This window comes from Zootoca vivipara, chromosome 3 (genome assembly GCF_963506605.1).
Source record: "Zootoca vivipara chromosome 3, rZooViv1.1, whole genome shotgun sequence".
Taxonomy (NCBI): domain Eukaryota; kingdom Metazoa; phylum Chordata; class Lepidosauria; order Squamata; family Lacertidae; genus Zootoca; species Zootoca vivipara.
This window is the reverse complement of record NC_083278.1, coordinates 61212417-61231240: the sequence shown is the minus strand read 5'-3', so window position 1 is coordinate 61231240 and position 18824 is coordinate 61212417. Positions and strand designations below refer to the sequence as shown.

The 18824-nt window shown below is 43.6% G+C and overlaps 1 protein-coding gene across 1 annotated transcript; it reads left to right on the top strand.

The window, feature by feature from the left end:
* The first annotated feature begins 6827 nt into the window (after positions 1-6827).
* FUCA2 (alpha-L-fucosidase 2) lies at positions 6828-18819 on the top strand. The gene is made up of 7 exons (XM_035108837.2): positions 6828-7476; positions 9167-9354; positions 10261-10600; positions 13952-14162; positions 14800-14990; positions 15680-15788; positions 16812-18819. The coding sequence occupies exons 1-7, from the start codon at positions 7244-7246 to the stop codon at positions 16950-16952; spliced, it is 1413 nt and encodes a 470-aa protein (XP_034964728.2). The 5' UTR covers positions 6828-7243; the 3' UTR covers positions 16953-18819.
* Positions 18820-18824: the final 5 nt, after the last annotated feature.

Here is an 18824-nt window from a genome sequence, read left to right as displayed (position 1 = left end):
GTGGCACTTGATAATACATTGAAATAAGAACTTAGTAGCCTTTATAAAAAAAGAAAGTGGGAAATGTTTAACTGAAAATAGGTCAGAACTGAGATAGAATATTCAGAAAAAGGCAAGGAGGGTGATAGCAGGTTAAAGGATGTCAAAGTGAATTAATCATATGAGGCATTAAGAAGACCATAAATGTTAAAAGAAACTGTCAGAATTCATGATGCCTATAGAAATTTAAATAATACCCTGTAATATATATATTTTTAAAAGCCATTCAATTTTAGCTTGGGAAGAATATTCTTTGGCTGACACATTATTATGGGGAAACCCAATTCCAGTGCTCTGAGCAGCACTCTTTTAATTTTCCACAATGCTGCAGACTGGTGAGATGTCAGAGGCATTGTGAGGAATGAAATGGTGGCTAGATTCAGACATCCAGTGCTGCTTGGAGTGCTCCTCAGAGCCCCGCTGCCAACATTACTGCCCATTCCCCTGACTGCCCAGGTAGTCTACCATGGCTTATAGATGAAGGGGGGACCCACTTTGCCTCCTCAGATCTGGAGCCAACCCTGCATTTCATACTTGCCTCCACTGAGGAACATCTCTCAGTGGCACACACACAAAAATTGCACATACGCACTGTGCATATGGTGCTGATAAAGGATTGATCCGTTTTTATATTATGTGAGCTGTTAGAGACAGTGAGTTACAAACCTTTCAAAACCAAGGTGTGTAGATGCATCTTCAGCTTAAGTGTCAGCTGCCAACTTTTTTTAAAAAAAGCATAGATCACCTACTTGTAGGATTGCTGGCTGTTGGAGTTGAAAGAATGATCAATGAGACACATCACCATGATGAATGGGGCAATTGAATAAATACAGTACTTTGATTTGTTCTGTGAAAGCTGAATGCTTACAATGGCACAAAGTAAGGGTAAAAATGCCCAAATGCAGTTGAAATCCTTTTTTATCTTTGCCCTGCAGCTATCCTCTCTGAGGCTCTTCAATACCCGACATTGCATCAGCAAATTGGCACTGATAAATTAAAACAGGACAGCACAATGACTGTAAGTCTAACATTGATGGTGTTGGTTTCCAGAGAAAGCTGCATGGTCCTTTTTGCTAAACAGGGGTCACCAACCCTTTTGAGTCCACAGCACATTTGCAAACCAGAAAAACCAGTAAAACCGTCTTGGGCACCAAGCACACACAGCACTTAGGAATGAAAAAAAGTATCGACTTTTTATCAAGTCTAATTTGGCATATGTTTGTTTGTTTGTGAGAGAGATCTTCCTGGAGAATGCCATTTGTGGGGAAAGACTTAAACTTCCCTCCCCAGCTGAAATCCCCAGGCAGATCAATTAGGCTAGGAAAAAAGCCTCCTTTTGAACAGGATGGAACCTTATAGCACCAGGGAAGGCCTTTAGAGGCCCATGGATGCCCATGGGTGCTATGCTTGCAGTCCATGTGCTATAGGAGCCAACGGTTATCACATTGTGTTAGTTTTAATTGGGGTTCTCAGCTTTGGGAATTCAGTTGAGTTGATCAGTTGCTTATACATTTCCAAATAAGCAAATAAAGTATCTTCCAGACACCACAGCATGGGAAGGGGCAAATTAATTGATTCGTTGGTTGCACAGTCTGCCTTAGTAACTGCCTGCTGCCGCTCATAAAAGTTTCTATAGGTCATTCTATTATTATTTGAGCAATTGCCATTGGGATTATGATGCATTACTCCCTGGGTCAGGTTGCCCTCTTGATACTAAATAATCAAATAGAAGTCAATGCCAAATAAGGTTAAGATGGTAATGCAGTCCATTAAGAAGCACTTTTCCTCTCAACGTGTGGGAGCCTGCCAAATATGCCTACAGTACAGTACAAGGAAAACATAGTTGGACCAGTAAAGGCATGGGCATTTCAACTTTTGATAGAAGACAAGGGGTACATTTCTGCTGCATTAAATGTGAGCAGCTCATCGTTCAAAGATAATTGAATGAGCAAGTGAGAGAGCAAACTAAGCCAGCTCCTTCAAGACAGTTTTGGCAGCATTTGCATTTAAGGAATTTTCATAATTTTAAAAAAGGCCGGCTTGAATTTTCCTCCAGAATATGCATTGTAGAATACATGTTTGTTTTTAGATCATCTGCGTACTTCCTGTTATATAAATTTATCACCAGGTATGAAAAAGGCAAAGTGCAGCAGGAAACTGTGAGATTTAACTCTTCTGTTAAGATTTGTTGTTTTTTTTAAATGTAACCCAGCAAGTAGCTAATGATTGTGATCCAGCAATAATATCTGGCAAACTGCAGATATTCTTCCTCCGTTACAATGACTGCAAAAAAGAGGCTATTTGTGCAAATGAATGAATGTGTCTGTTTGAAATGGAATCCCCTGCTCTGCATTACTCTATAGCTTACTTAGCACAGTGGTTAATATATCCTCTAGTGCAGGCATCCCCAAACTTCGGCCCTCCAGATGTTTTGGACTACAATTCCCATCTTCCCCGACCACTGGTCCTGTTAGCTAGGGATCATAGGAGTTGTAGGCCAAAACATCTGGAGGGCCGCAGTTTGGGGATGCCTGCTCTAGTGGAACTACTCACCATAGATGGTAATGACACTCTGCCACAAGACATAATCCTACAGCTACTTGTTATGACATAAAAACTGTACAAGTTTTCAACAGTGTTGTTGTGATTCTCTGCTGTAAGCGAACAGTAACTGAGCCTGTTGTTTCTTCAAGATTGGATTCAATAGTTTTCAAATTAGGACAGAATGGCCTGGTTCACACAACACAGTAAGCCAAACTTAATAAAACTTGTTTGGCAAGGAGAGAACCCAGGTTCCCATGACATGAGATGTGGGAATAAAAAAGCCTAGGAAAGAGCAAAAGGGCTGTGATGGTTCAGGAATCTGTATGGTTCCATTAAGCCAGGCACCCCCAAACTGCGGCCCTCCATATGTTTTGTCCTACAACTCCCATGATCTCTAGCTAACAGGGCCAGTGGTCAGGGATGATGGGAACTGTAGTCCAAAACATCTGGAGGGCCGAAGTTTGGGGATGCCTGTATTAAGCCATAGTTTGGCTTACCAGGTTGTGGGAATCAGGCCACTGTATTTATTATGGTCAAAAAGGGTACTAAACAAAACTCACCAACTCCATCTGCAGTACAGACCCTGGTGTGGATTAAATGCGATCAGCAGAACACTTCGTATGTACAGAAAGCAAGTACAAGCCTGCAAGGACAGGCACATTTCAAAGACCTATTGCTGGACCCAACAACACAAGAGGCAATTACTCCTTCTGGTTCGTTTCTGAAGATGCAGAAATAGCTAATTTTCTTGAATTGTATCATGCACTCTTTATACACTAATAGTGATTCTTTGCATACTAACTCTAGGGCTGAAATCAGACAACTGCACAGTTTCACATGGTCAAAGGATTTTTGAACTTGTATTCTTTAAAACAACAGTTTCCCATGCTACATAGAAGCCGTTATTCTAGGGAAGTTTGAAAAATGGTTTATAACAAGCCACTCTTGTTGGACTCGGTTAAAGCAGTTCTTTGGATCAAAGCACTGTACAGAAATGTGAATGTTTTAGCTAATTACATACGTCCAACATTTGACAGAGAAAAATGAAGCGTACTTACTTCCTAGTCATGAGTTTATGATGGTAGCTGAGCTTGCCAAATGTCTAAGACACCAGCTGGATCATCTACCAAAGACATTTTGAAATAGTGGCTTCCAAATTGTGTTTCCTACAGTCCAGAGAGCACAGTTGGCTGTGTTCTTAGATGCAAGAAATCAGCTGATTAAATGAGGTCTTGAGTTTTACAAGTCCATTCATCATTCCATTTGTAAGACAGTCTGTCATGTGAGAACGTTTTTGAACTTCAAGATATCAGAAAAAAGAACTTGGTACACACAGTCAGGTTGAAAACTTCTACATTTCAAGCATGAATACTAACTTGCCCCATTTTCAATGGGTCACAAAAGCTGTAAAACGTAAGCCAACACAGTGAGTTGTTATTCAGTTGAATAACAGACCCATTGAAATTACTGGGCCTACATGAGTCATGGGCCATTGATTTCAATGGGCCTACTCTAAGTGAGTTAATTCAATACAATCCAGTATTCCCTTTGGCATCCGAGACATCAGAATGAAAGGTAGTGTATGTATTCAACATAACAGTTCGTGTTTCAAATAAAAACGTCAGGTCAACTTTCTCAAACCAAAATACATTAACAGGGTCTCTGAAATGAGGGTTTTTGAGCACTCTGCTGTATTATTATTTATTGTCAAACTCCTGCCTTCCTTTAAAAATACTAATTTAGATTTTAAAATGCACATATCCTATATACTCCACCCTTCATAAGCTTCCCAAGGGATGAGTAACTTACAGAAAAGTTATGTTGCTGAGTGGGGATTGCAAATGCTTTTTGCTCAAAAAAGAATTGCAGCAGTTATTATGAGTTATTAATAAACAGCCACAATAAATGAATACACTGCTTGCTTTCTAACTACTGTATTTAAATCTTGAATTTATCCAAAGAATTTCTGTAAATCTTGAATCACTTTTGACCCCCTCCATCTTAAATACCATGCCTTATCTTGCACCAAATGTAGTACTGCTAGCCTAAGACTAGCAGATGAAAGACATACAGTAACATAACATGAATCACAGAATCACAGAATTGTAGAATTGGGACCCCGAGGATCGTCTAGTCCAGCTTGGGTCCCCAGCTGTTGTTGGACATACATCTCCCATCACTCTCGACTCCTGGTCTTGCTAGCTAGGGATGAAGGGAATTGTAGTCCCGCAACAGCTGGTGACCCAAGGTTGAGAAACGCTGGTCTAGTCCAACCCTCTGCAATGCAGGAATATGCAGCCGTCCCATCCAGGGACTAAACCTGCAGCCTTGGTGTTATTAGCACCATACTCTAACCAACTGAGCTATCATCAAGCAGAAACTTGCATTTGTTGCACTGTTTAGGGTTGACACTGGAGGAGAGTGGGGCTGTGGTGCCTTTTTCAGCTATGTGGCAGGCAGATATCAAACAGAGCAACCATTTTCTAGTATGGAAGTACAATTATGGATAAAGCTTCACTTGTTGATATTTTGCCCACTGGACATCTTATGACTTCTATGCAACCCCCTCCTGCAAAAGTGTGCACAAATTTGCATGAGATATAAGGGAGCACATTCAAATGTGTGTCTTACTTGGCAACTGCACCGAAGGGCCAAATCAATGCACAGTAAACCGAGCCCAGAAATTGTGTTGCCCTGTCTATGCACATGTGTGCAGTGCAGTCAGGCCAGTTGCTGCAGAAGGTGGCTGCTGCCTCGAACCAGGCTCTGGTGGCACTCTGGGAAGGTGGCAACTTCCTCCATGTGTGGTCTTACGTGACACCTCCTTGGTCCGTGGCAATGAGACGCCGTGGGATTTGTTCGCTGTGACTTGGCAGAGCTGTCTGATGAGGTGTTGGGAGCCGGCGTCCTTTCTCTGTGACTTGATCCAGGTGGCTGAGGAGATCACTGGCAGGTCGTTGAGGGGGAAGGAATGACCTCACGACACAACCACAGCAGTTGGTTATCATTCTGGAGCTGTCCAAGGTCGTGCGCAGTGGAACTGCGTTGCCACTGAGAAGGGCCTGCTGGTCTCAGCGCTGTGTGTCATAGGCGTACCCCCCACGCCCCCCCCCAGAAGCCGGCCCGGACCTCTCCGCTGCGCACGGGAGAGCCCGGTGAGTGACGACGAGCGTCTCTCTCTCCGAGGCGGAGCAGTAGCGCTGCGCAACTTGCAGTCAGCCACCGCGCGGCGCGAGAGGAGGGGCCGGGGAAAAGAGCGGGAGGCAGCGCGGAGGCTCCACCAATCAGGCTCGGCTTCGCCTGACGAGCGCCGCCGGCGTCCTATAAGAAGACGCGGCAAGCGGGCCGAGGGATGTTGTTGTTTTTGCGTGTTTGGAGAGAAAGGGAGTGCGAGAGGAGAGCCGGCGGCTGGCTGGCTGGGGCCGGCAGGAGCGGGAAATGTGGTCCCGGGAGTGGGCTCGGCCGCTGCGGCGCCTGTGGGCGCCGGCGTCCTCCTGCTGCTGTTGCTGCCACTGGTGGTGAGGCAGCTGCTGAAGCAGAGCGCGCTCTTCCCCCGCCCTTGCCAGGTCGGCGCGTGGCTCTCTGTGTGCGCGTGAGTGTGTGTGTGTAATCCTCTCGGAGTACTGCCTCCACCCAGCCGCAGCCCTGCCGACGCCGTCTTGGATGCTTCTCATTTGCCAGTCCTGCCCAGCGTAGCCCCTTGCCTGCTTTCTGCCCATTTTGCGTTCCCCGCTCTTCCAAAGAGGGGCGAGCCCGTTGCTGGAATCAGACAAGCCGGGAGCGCAGAAGCAGCAGCAGTAGGAACTTTGGCTCCAGGAGGACTTGCTGTTCACCAGTCTGTTTCTCGGAAGCCGGTGAGGAAGCTTCGCGTTTTGAAGCATTAAAAAGCAGAGTCAAATCATAATGACTTCTTCTCCCCATAAACGTGTCCCTCGTGCTGAGAAAGTGGCTAACCTTTTTTCTTCATCCTGACGCATATCCTAAAGTGGAGAGGCTGTAGGTTTTTAAAGGGGGGGGGCACTGCAGCTGGGAAAGGGGGGCGCCGGAGGGAATCTCTCTGAACCACGGCGCTGCATAGGCTTAAGAGGGCCCTGCCCGCGCAGCTGCTCTTTCGCAGCCTCCGGCGATCTGCTCCGTAGCCCCGCCCACGTTCCCACTTTGTGGCCCCTCCCCTCCCGCGCCTTGGCCCCGCCCCTTGCACCCCAGTTTTGATCCTGGGTACGCCCCTGCTCTGTGTGTGTGTGTGTGCATAGCTTCTGATGCTCTGTGGACTTCTGTGCCTGCTCAACCACAGCCGATGCTTGCAATAAAGGCTGGCAAACGATCCCCAGTTTTTGTTTTACTTGCAGCAGGAAGCCCCACTGATTTGAGAAGCACCTGCGAGGTTAGAAGCTCGACCCGATCTCAGGACGCATCTCCCAGAAACGACTTCCTGTTCGGAGGCCAGAGCGGAAAATCAAACTCGGCCAAAGGCGAGTCACTATTTTGGTCTGCCGGAAGACGAGAAAGCAAATGAGAAAGACCCAGACCTCGCAAGAAGCGGAAGCAGCACTGCCTCGCCCCCGCGGTCGGTGCTCGGTCAGCTGACCGCAGTCCCGCGAAGACAAGGCGCAGAAAGGAAAGGAGGACCTTAGCCAGGGGCTGCTGCTGCTGCTGCCTGATGTCTCCGCCGGCGCACACCTCCATCCTTCGCTCCCCAGCGGCTCCTCTGGGGCTGATCCAGCTCCTGCTCTGCTTGCAGCTGCCCTCTCCCGGAGATGCTGCTCTCTACGACCCCACGTGGGAGTCGCTGGACTCCCGGCCTCTCCCCGCCTGGTTTGATGAAGTCAAGTTCGGCATTTTTATTCACTGGGGCATCTTCTCGGTGCCAAGCTTTGGCAGCGAGTGGTTTTGGTGAGGCTCCCCACCCACCCACTGCTCAAGCTCTTTAACCTTGCCCACCCCTCTTCTTCCCGAGCGCATCGTGCCGGCCGATTCCCTTCGGGTGGGAAATCTGTCGCCCTGGAAGACGGCCAAGGAGGGTCGCTGCCTCCCTGGGGTACCAACTTGAATAAAATATTGGAGGGGGGGGGGCAGGTCAGCCTCGTCCCGCATAATGGCTCACAAGACATAGTGCACCTACACCATTTGAATGGCAATGCCCAATTGTCCATCAATCTTGGGGGGCCTGCCCTGGCCCCCTCAAATATTTTATTGGGGAGCCCAAAATTATATTGGCCCCTAGGGGTTGGCTCCTATGCTGTGCTCCTCAGACTCAGCCGTGTGCTAGAGAGGGACGAAGTCGGAAGCCCTGCCATTTTACCTCTAAGGTAGGTGGGCTCTATCTATTCAGTGAAAGCTACTCTGCCCATACTTAGAGGTATTGCTTCATGTAAGTGGGGGGGGGCGCTAAGGATGAACCCTTGGGGAATCCTGCACCTTCACTAATGAACTGAATTTGAGGAGCAGCCAAACAGTTGCCCATCATGACTTCGCATAACCTCCACGCAAGAGTTGCATGCTCAGTGAACACTGGAAGATTTGTAGTCTCCCTGCTCCCTGAATAAATGGAGATGAGTGCGCAATAAACAGGCTGTATGAGAAGTGACTTGAGTTCTAAAGCTGCAAACAAGCTCCAGGGCAAGGAGCATTTTCACACAAGTGGCTTATATTGGTTTGGACTTTATGTCCATCGACAAAGCAAAACTTATAATGATTAGGATGTGCAGTTGATTTTTATTCACTCCATGTGTGTGGCATAAATAGTATGAGAGAGAGGCTTTAAGTAGAATAATAGAAGCATAACCACCCAACCCCACCCACTCACCACTCCCCCTTCCCCCTTTCCCTTTCTTTTTTCTCCTTGCTAATTGTTTATACATTGATCACTAATAATGATCAATGAACTTATACATTGATCACTAATAATGAAACATGTTGTAGATATTTTTCCACATTTACTATACTATATTTATGATATACAAATGACATGAGAAGACTTGTATACTTGTTTGTATAACATTATTCTTGTTTATAAAACCCTATTAAAAGAAAGAAAGAAAAGAGGGGGGGGCTCAAATGTGCTTTTTAGCCCTGTGTGTGAAAATGGTTTAAGCATCACTTGCAGTGTGCATGAGAAACCTAGAACCCGATTTGCATTAAAGAGACTAGAGAAGCATTTGCACCCTGAAACTCCATTTGTATCCAGTTCTGCCTTAAATACTGACTTCTACTCTTGCATTCACTAATTCACTAATTATGCAACCTGCTTCACATGGGGAAGATCCATAGGTCAGTTCTAGAACTTCTGCCTTGTATGCAGAAGGTCTCAGGTTCAGTCCTACATCTCCAGGTAGAGCTGGGAAAGATTCTACTTCAGAAATCCTAGACGGCTGCTGTCATTGTAGCCATTGCTGAGCTAGATGGACCAATGGTAGGCCTATGATTTGGTACAAAGCAGCTTCTTGTATTTCCTAAATGCCCCATGATTAGGACAGCTACAGGAATATACTCCAGAACATGTTTGAATCTGTTGTTTGGGAACTTCTGAATGCTTCTGCCTTTGTGTGTGCAGGTACAATGGGCTTGTTTGTTTCCTTTGTAGGTGGTATTGGCGGAAAGAAAAGAGAGAGCCCTATGTAAACTTTATGAAGAGCAACTATCCTCCTGGTTTCAGTTACGAAGATTTTGGCCCTTTGTTTACAGCAGAGTTTTTTGATGCCAACCAGTGGGCAGACATTTTGAAAGCATCAGGTGCCAAATATGTTGTCTTGACTTCAAAGCACCATGAAGGTAAACTTGAATGTATTTCTTTCTGAGCTCAGTTGTTTGGTTTGTTTCAGCAGACAAAAAGCCTGGGTGGGGCTTCCTCATTCAGCTGCTTAGATACAGAGGTTTTCAACCATTTTGAGTCCACGGCTCCCTTGGCCAACTACATTCTTTCTGCGGCTCTCCAAGTGTCAAGCTCAGTTATGTCACCCCTTGCATTCAGAGCCGCCAGTCCCTCACCAGTTTTCGAATACTCCCTTGTGGAGTGTTCCCTCAGCCTGCTCTCTTCTCCTTGGGAGTCCTCTGAGCAGCAGTCACAGCTGCCCCTGGTCTTTGAGCCATCCCAAAGAGAGGTGTCTTCTCACTCTGCCCCACAGGGGCCTGGGAAGAGATTTCCCCCAGCCTTAGCAGCCCGATGGAGACTGACCAAAGGTGGTGAGGCCAGCATCTTACTCACCTTGAGAGGCAGCAGTGGCTGCCACTAGGCCTGCATGGCGGAAAGGCTCCTATTCAGCACTGGGCACTCAGCTCCCAGGCAGGCATTGCACACGGCAAGCACAAGAAAGATCAGTGCGGCATCTGCCTACCTGCCCAGCCTCCCACTTGGCTGTCCATTCCCAACAGCAACGGCTGGCAGACTGTACTCCATAAAACAGCTAATTTAATTTGGAGCTTTAGTTAAAGAACATACAAGCCAGTTGGATCAGGCCAGTGGCCCATCTAGTCCAGCATCCTGTTCTCACAGTGGCCAATCAGATACCTGTTTGAAACCTGCAAGTAGGAGCTGAGCACAAGAGCCCTCTTCCCTCCTGAGGCTTCCAGCAACTGGTTCGGAAGCATTAGGTTAAACAAGAATGCAAAATAAAGGCACGTGATATATTTACATTTACAATTATAATTATTTTATTAATCCTAACATTCGTTTCCTAGGTTTTACATTGTGGGGATCTAAATATTCTTGGGCTTGGAATGCTGTTGATGTTGGACCCAAACGGGACATTGTGGCTGAATTAGCATCATCCATTAGAAGTAGAACGGTCTTACACTTTGGACTCTATCACTCACTGTTTGAATGGTTCAATCCTCTCTTCCTTGATGATGCCTCTACTGGGTTCCTAAAAAACCGATTCCCAAGTGCCAAGTCACTCCCAGAGTTGTATGAGATTGTGAACATGTACCACCCAGAGATTCTGTGGTCAGATGGAGATGGGGGTGCCCCAGACACTTACTGGAACAGCACTGGCTTCCTAGCTTGGCTTTATAATGACAGGTGCGTCCATTTCACCATTCCCCACCCTTGAAATAATGCATTCAGTATTAATATTTGTAAGAAACTTATTCCCTAACAGCTTTTTCATAGCATTTTGTGCAACTCATTGCTTCAGGCTGATGCATGTACAAACAGTTTCTTAGGAGTAAGTCCCACTAAACTGACTTCTGAGTGAACATGCGTAGGATTTAACTGTTGATTAATCATTTCATGGTAACAAATTCTAATATACTTACCTAAATAAGATATTGAGAGAGAATGGGGTACTTCATACCGGTACTAGTTCCTTGTGGTTTTGGAATGTGGCTGTCATTGCAGGTGCCTGTGATTTCGGACTTGTAGTTTCACAGCTTAGGAGTCCTGGACGAGTGCAGTTTTCTTCTTCAGTAGTTTAGTGACATTTATAACCCAGTGCCCTGACTTCTTCATTTCAAATACTTGAAGTCTTGATGATATTTGACCCAATTCTGCTGGAAGCATTTGTCTAAACCAGCCGCCTTCAACCTGATGGCCTTCAGATGTTTTGAACTAAAGCGAACCAGGGTGGTCAGGAAGTATGGTAGTCTGAAACATCTGGAGGACATCAGTTTAGCAAAGGCTGAAGTAAACCAGCCTTTCTTAACCTTGAGCCCCCAGATGTTCTTGGATAGCAGCCCACATAATCTACAACAGCTTGTGGAAACTCAAGGTTGGTGAGGACTGGTCTAAATGCAACTCAGTCTGACGCATTCTCTACTGTTCTGCAGCCAGGAGTCCTTTACCACTGATTCTTCATATGTTGTTGGAAGTCACATCTCCAATGAGTTGCGGGCGGGATGTGTGTGTCCAGTGGCAGATGTAGAGGAAGGCCCGAAGTTGCTTAGAAAATGATTTGAAAATGTTGTTTAAGCATTTCAAGAAAATCGTAAAGATTGGCCTATTTTTAATAGTTTAGATAGACCACAGGATTTCCTTTTGGTGTAATAGGACTTTCTGATAGCTAAAGAACTGCCAGTTGATTGATCAACTGCTTATTTTTTGAAGCTGGTTTCTTTCTGGTGTGCCTGTAAATAGAGGATGGAAAATATTAAAAAACAAAACAAAAACACATGGCAGCTTTTGTTGAAAATGTGAAATAGCTTACACATTCTCAAAAAGGCCCTGCTGTTGAGATTTTGGTTTTATGCAAATATGTGTTATATTTATTTGAGTAAGTACTTCAGATGATTAACAGCAAAATCCTATGCATGTCTACTGAGAAGAAAGCCCATTTGAATTCAGGTAAGTAGGTACAGGATTGCATCATTTGTCAAAATGAAATTCATTTTATCAGTAGGCAACCTGAGTCCTAAACAGGTGTCTTTAGAACACACACGCATGAATTAGTTATGAACAGTTTCCCCTTTCCCCCCTCTGTTATTGTCCCATCCTGTCCTTGGTCTCACATTAATTTTTCTTTTGTTTTGTTGTAGAGAAGAACTCTGACATTTCAGAATTTGTGCTTGTGACTCCATTTTGCTTTGTCATGATTTCACTGGTATTTAATATTTCTCCCTCCCTCCCTCCCTCTGCACAAGTGTTTCAGCACACCATCATATTCAGTGCATGGTGTTGGTTTTCTGCAGGTACAAATAGGCTCATGCTCAGTATACTGTTAATGTCCAATGTTCTTTCTCTCTGTTCCATTTTTATTTTACTCCTTTTCCCTCTACTGCAAGTACTTAAGGATAGTGAACATGCCTAAATAAGTGCATATTGGCAATGATGATGATGATGATAATAATAATAATAATAATAATAATAATAATAATAATAATAATAATATATTTATTATTTATACCCCGCCCATCAGGCCGGGTTCCCCCAGCCACTCTGGGCGGCTTCCAACAAAACAGAAATTCTAAAATACAGAAATCCATCAAACATTAAAAGCTTCCCTAAACAGGGCTGCCTTGAGATGCCTTCTAAAGGTCTGGTAATTGTTGTTCTCTTTGACCTCTAGTGGGAGGGCATTCCACAGGGTGGGTGCCACTACCGAGAAGGCCCTCTGCCTGGTTCCCTGTAACTTGGCTTCTCGTAGTGAGGGAACCGCCAGAAGGCCCTCGGAGCTGGACCTCAGTGTCCGGGCAGAACGATGGGGGTGGAGACGCTCCTTCAGGTATACCGGACCGAGGCCGTTTAGGGCTTTAAAGGTCAACACCAACACTTTGAATTGTGCTCGGAAACGTACTGGGAGCCAATGTAGGTCTTTCAGGACCGGTGTTATGTGGTCTCGGCGGCCGCTCCCAGTCACCAGTCTAGCTGCCGCATTCTGGATTAGTTGTAGTTGCAACCTTGCATTGAGTGTATATGTATATGTATATGTATATGTATATGTATATGTATATGTATATGTATATGTATATTGATTCTGGATGGGGCTTGTGTGACATATCTGCATCATCCATAAAGGAAATGCAAGAAAATGCACTGCTGCTGCCATCTTCCAGGAATACTTGGGAAGCCCAGGTTGCTTTTTTTATTCTGTTGTATGGAGGACAACAGGGAACGCTAAATATCCCACATGTCACCAAACAAGTGTAGTTCCTGTCCCCACCTTTTTTCCGTCTTCAGAATTAAGAAACCCCAATAAAAGTGGCTCCCTGACAGTGTGTTACCTTATTACTGCTGAGATGTGGCAGACTGGAACAGCTTTTGGCACTTCATGCTTGCCAGCCATCAGCATTTTTAGGAAGACAACCTTAGCCTTTTGGGCACTTTCTGGGACATTGCCAGATGCCAAGTGAAATGTAAAAATACAAAATGCTATTACCTTGCAGGGGTGATAAAATAGTCTTCTTCCAGGTGATGATTAGAACACATATACATTTTGAAGCCACAGCTGAGGTACTGTGTCAATGACATCCCTTGGGGCCCCCCAAAAGTTCCAGTAGCAAATACCCATAAAAAGAGGATTGGCACTCTTAAAAAAAACCTAGTGCAAAAGTCTTGGTGCTTGAAGTGGACTGGCATTTTTAAGAAACTGGCATTTCTAAGTTAGAAAAGACTTTCGATATTTCCAAGGCACTTATGGGAATATATGTAGAGTCCCCACAAGTGTAGCATGCTAGAGCAGAAACGATGAGGTTGTGGTTTTGTATAGTATCCTCAAGTGTTAGCTGTTTTTAAACACCCAGAAGTGCATAATCAGCTAGGTTAAAATATTTGATTTAAAAGAAAATGCACAGAGAGTGTACCAGTGCATCAGTTGTTTTTTTTAAAGTCCTACCTATTAGGAAGCATTCGATAATAGTAAAGTGCTTATATTGAATCTACTGAGCTTCCTGTTAAAATATAGCACTATATCTGAACAATATATTCTCCCCTCCACAGCCCTGTTCGGGACATGGTTGTAACAAATGATCGCTGGGGAGCTGGCTGCATTTGTAAACATGGAGGGTATTACACGTGTGCCGATCGTTATAACCCAGGACACCTTCTGCCCCATAAGTGGGAAAACTGTATGACGATAGACAAAAATTCATGGGGATACCGGAGGAATGCACAGTTGAGTGACTACCTAACAATTGAAGAGCTTGTAAAGGTAAAACGATACAGAATCTGGGGCTGTCATTCTTGCATTCTTTCAGATACCGCTCCTGGCAACCCTGAGTTCACTAGAGGAAACAATGTTTATAATTGTAACTTTCTTTAGAATAATTTTAAATGTTTTAGAATGCTTTTTAAAAATTATTGCGGATCCTGGGCTCCTTTGGGAGGAAGGGTGGGATGGATAGATAAATAAATCAATAAATAATTGTGCAAGAGTTTAGTGTTTGTTTCTCATTTTAAAGGGCTAGTGGCCACAAAAAAAGTACAGTACTAAGGAGCCCACTAATGAAACGCCCGTGTTGATTCCCAGAAGGAGCACTTCCAGTTGAAGAGCTAGACAAGTGTTAGGGGGACTTGTCTCCCTCCAGATGTTGTTGATGCTCCCATCAACCCTGACAATTGGACGTTTAGCTGGGGCTGATGGGGTATGTCATCTGAAGGGCCACAGTTTCCCCATCCATGAGTTAAACTTTCTTTGAACCTACAACAAGATTCTGAGTGTTATAACAGAAGCATGAATTTAGGCTTAACAACCTATATAAATATGTCATATCAAACGCTGGACAGCTATGTTGGAAATGCCAAACCCAGTGTGGCTTTTCATTGCTCCTCTCCCTATATAATTTCAGCAACTTGTAGAAACAGTGTCATGTGGAGGAAATCTCTTGTTGAACATCGGGCCCACCCACGATGGTCGCATTCCTGTTATTTTGGAGGAGCGCTTGAAGCAAATGGGGTCATGGCTGGCCCTCAATGGGGAAGCCATTTTCAGCACTAAACCTTGGAGGGCTCAGAATGACAGTGCCACACCAGGAGTATGGTAAGTCCGTGAAGCAAAAATGCAGGAAGTACTGTACCAATGTTAAGTTTACTTTTGTTATTGTTCTGCTATCTTGGCTATATTTCACTTTCCCCTCATTTGACTCCCTTCACAAGCTAGGTATGATGTAACTGAATCGGGGAGAACCCAATCAGGACTGTGGCATTTGTGCAGGGAGACTTTTAACACTTTGATCTTGATCCAGATTGAAACACCCCCTGCCTCTGTTGCAGCTGCTGTTAACTCCAGGAGGAAAGTTCCATTGGTATCAATGGGAGCTCCCCTTCTGTTGAAAATAGCATCTAAGGTAGGGTGCAATCTAGATCCAAACTATACAATGGACAAGAGCAAATCCTCCCCCAAAATGCTGCGGTCTTGATCAGAATCACCCTCTTCCCCCATAGCTGCTATTTCATTAAAACTCTCTCACACACACGGTTAATCATTTTGACTAAGCTATCTAGTTTTGTCTTCCGTATGATGTGTGGGATTACTATTTCTAAACTATTGGGCCTTCTCCTCCTAGAAAAAGGAGGTGGTTTAAAATAACAACACACTTCTGGGGTGTGCAGTATTTGCCATGGTTACTAAATAGCTTTGCTGACGGGGGTCCCAAATTGTTTGTAGATTAGGTAGTTTCACCTGCGATCTTTAGAAAAAATGATTCTTCGTTTGTTAACTCCTACTAGGTATACATTCAAGCCAAAAGAAGACATTCTGTATGCCATTTTCCTTAACTGGCCATCTTCAGGAACTCTGATGCTTGGGGAACCAAAAGGCGTTACCGGAAAGACAGAGGTAAGGAATATTTGCCGATTTTTATGACTTCTGTATGATTTCTCTTAAAGAATTTCAGGACTAGAAAGAACATGAAATGCATTACAGCAAAGCATATAGCACCCTTAATAGATTAGTTTACAAGGCTAGTCAATGTCGTTGTTTAACATCCATTAATTCCCGACTATGGCTATTCTCATCTGGAGACAGAGACTTTAAGTGCAAGATCTTAAGAGTCAGCATCTCTTTGAACGGCTTCTCCCATTTAATAAAAGCTCCTTATCACCAAAAATTGGAAAAGTGAAATAATTCCGAAAATAGAGGATTGGCAAATTAAACTGTCAAGATATCAAAATATGGTGAAAAAAATAGGAGAAAGCAAAGAAATATCAGAACAGAAAATTGGTAAAGATTGGAGTAAATTTAACGATTATATGGCAGACCATGTGGAAAACACTAACCTCTTAGCAGACAGGTGAAGGGCCCAAGTGATTCAAACAAAAATGGAAGGAAACATGTAAAAAGGTATACAGAGAACTTTGGCTATAGAAACCAAAATAGAGAAAAGGCTGGAAGTCATCACAGGGTGGAGGGGTTTTTTCCTTTGTTTTTATGTTACTATTATTACTATTATTACTTTTCCTTCTTTGTTCTTTTTTATAATAATTTTTATTAATTTTAATACAGACAAAACAAACAAAACATACAGTATAAGTTCTGTCCCTTCATCCTCTTCCCCCCACAGGCCCACTTCTGCCACCAGTAGTACCCGTGGGAGTGGAGAGTCAAAGGGGTCCATTTTAAGGCTGGGTTTAACCTCCCCCCCTCCCCTCCCCTGCCACTGAAGGGACGGGACGGAGGAGCACTGAGGTTTGGCTTTCTCCCTGCTGCTCCTTCAACACTCCTCCTTTGTTCTTTTTATATGTTATACATATTTGATTTGTATTTGATTTGATATTTCTTTTTTCCTCTGTAAAATTATTACTGTTTAATAAAGAATAATTAAAAATTTAAATAATAATAATAAAAGCTTTTCTGTTTCAGGTTAAGCTGATTGGATATGAAGAGCCATTGCCATGGACTTCCATGGGGGAAAAGGGAATGATGGTAGTCACACCTCAATTGCCATTCACTATATTTCCATATCAGTGGGGCTGGACTCTGCAGCTAACTAATGTCTATTAGCAACAGACATCTTTCACTTTTAGTTATTATGACTGGTTCTCTTCTTCTTCTTCTGGTGAATAATCAGAGGTCACTCACCATGGCTTACTTCTGAGGTGATAGGAGATATGTATCTGAAATAATCTATAGGAAGGAGATTCATGCACTGATCTTGTTCCTCCTTCAGCTTTTGAAAAGAGGACCTATGAAATTAGGCAGAATCTACCACAATTAGGCAGGAAGTGCAAGTAAACCACAGAGTGAAGTGATGAATTATTTTTAGTCTCAGGGATACATGTCCTTTGGGGTAATCTAGGGACCAAATGCCAGTGCAGAGCTGAGCCAGAGGCAAAAGTGAGCAATTAAAGTGAATTTTACACTGTACAGTAGGCTACTTTTTTCACTTACACCTTGCTCTCTATCCTCCAGCAACACAAGCAAGAGGGATTACTAGAGTTTAAGGACATAGACCAGTCAGGCAAAACCACTCGAGGAATGGGCCTTGGGAAGAGTCATCTTATGAGGCTCACAAAAGACAGACTAAACAGAAAAGTTATTATGTGTCTTTTAAAAAAAGAAAAGTATTTTGACTTTAAAAAGCAACCAAGGGCAGTGGCAGTGGGGGGTGAGGAGTCTGCCATGCCTAATGTTAGATTTGGTGCTCAAATAACTTTATGGACAAAAAAGTATGAGACATTCTAAAACTGAAATGTTGAATCTGACTGAAAATCGTGTTAGTCAAACTTTGATGCTTGTGGTTAGGGCTTGGTTTGTTTTTTAAATGCAGGTCTTAAATCCAGATAAAGTTAAGTATGACAAACAATACAATCCTACCATTGTCTATGCAACAGTCCTAGTGGTGCCTCGCTAGACGAAATTCGTTCCACGGGTCTTTTCTTATAGCGAAAAATTCGTCTAGTGAATCCCATAGGAATGCATTGAATTTTTTTTGATTTTTTTTTTGCCCATAGGAACGCATTAATTGAATTCCAATGCATTCCTATGGGAAACCGCGATTCGCTAGACGAATTTTTCGTAAAACACATTCGTCTAGCGAGGCAAGCTCCGCTCGAAAAATCCTTTCGTTAAGCGGAAATTTCGTTAAGCAGGGCATTCGTTAAGCGAGGCACCACTGTACTATGTTTGATGGACTATGCTCAAGTTAAGTGTTTAGGATTGCTTTCAGTAGGGATAAGTGGTAAGTAGCTGTGAATTTAACTTCTTCCATTGGTTTCAGTAATATTTGATTCCATTTCGCTGGAGTTGGGTTTCAGTTTCCTCAGTCCTATAACCTACCTCAATATTACCCCATCACACTTTCTTTGAATATAAAATTATATATTAGGACTTGGGTCATAGTTCTGATTAGTGAGAAATGGCCTGCAGTTATACACTTCTTAAATTTTGATATATGTACATTCAGTTACTTAAGTACCAGACTGGTAAGATTCTAAAGCTATCACCTCTTTGGGTATCTCGCCGTTTGTGCTTGAAAAAAAGAAAAATATTGCTAATTAAAATTTTTGTGTAATTGTAATCTTGATGAAACACTTTAATAATAAAGCAGCTAAGGTTCTATAAGGATAAATTAATGTTGAAGTCCAGTCGCCTTGTTGATTTACAACCAAAGTTTCTCTGTGTGAAAGTATTTGCTTTCGTTATGGGTTGGGCAAGTTCTAGCTGCTCAGTCCCACTCCTTTGCCTCAAAAGGAGCTTGGTGGGAGTGGTTTCCTGCTACAAACCAGAGAGGGAAAAGGACAAGGACAAGAAATACTGCCAAAATAATCTTGCTTCTACTTGAATGCAATGTGATTACTGTATTTGACTGCAATATTTTTTTTTGAGAAACTTGTAAGCTGCTAGGGGGCCCTCTTACAATCTAATAGAATAAAT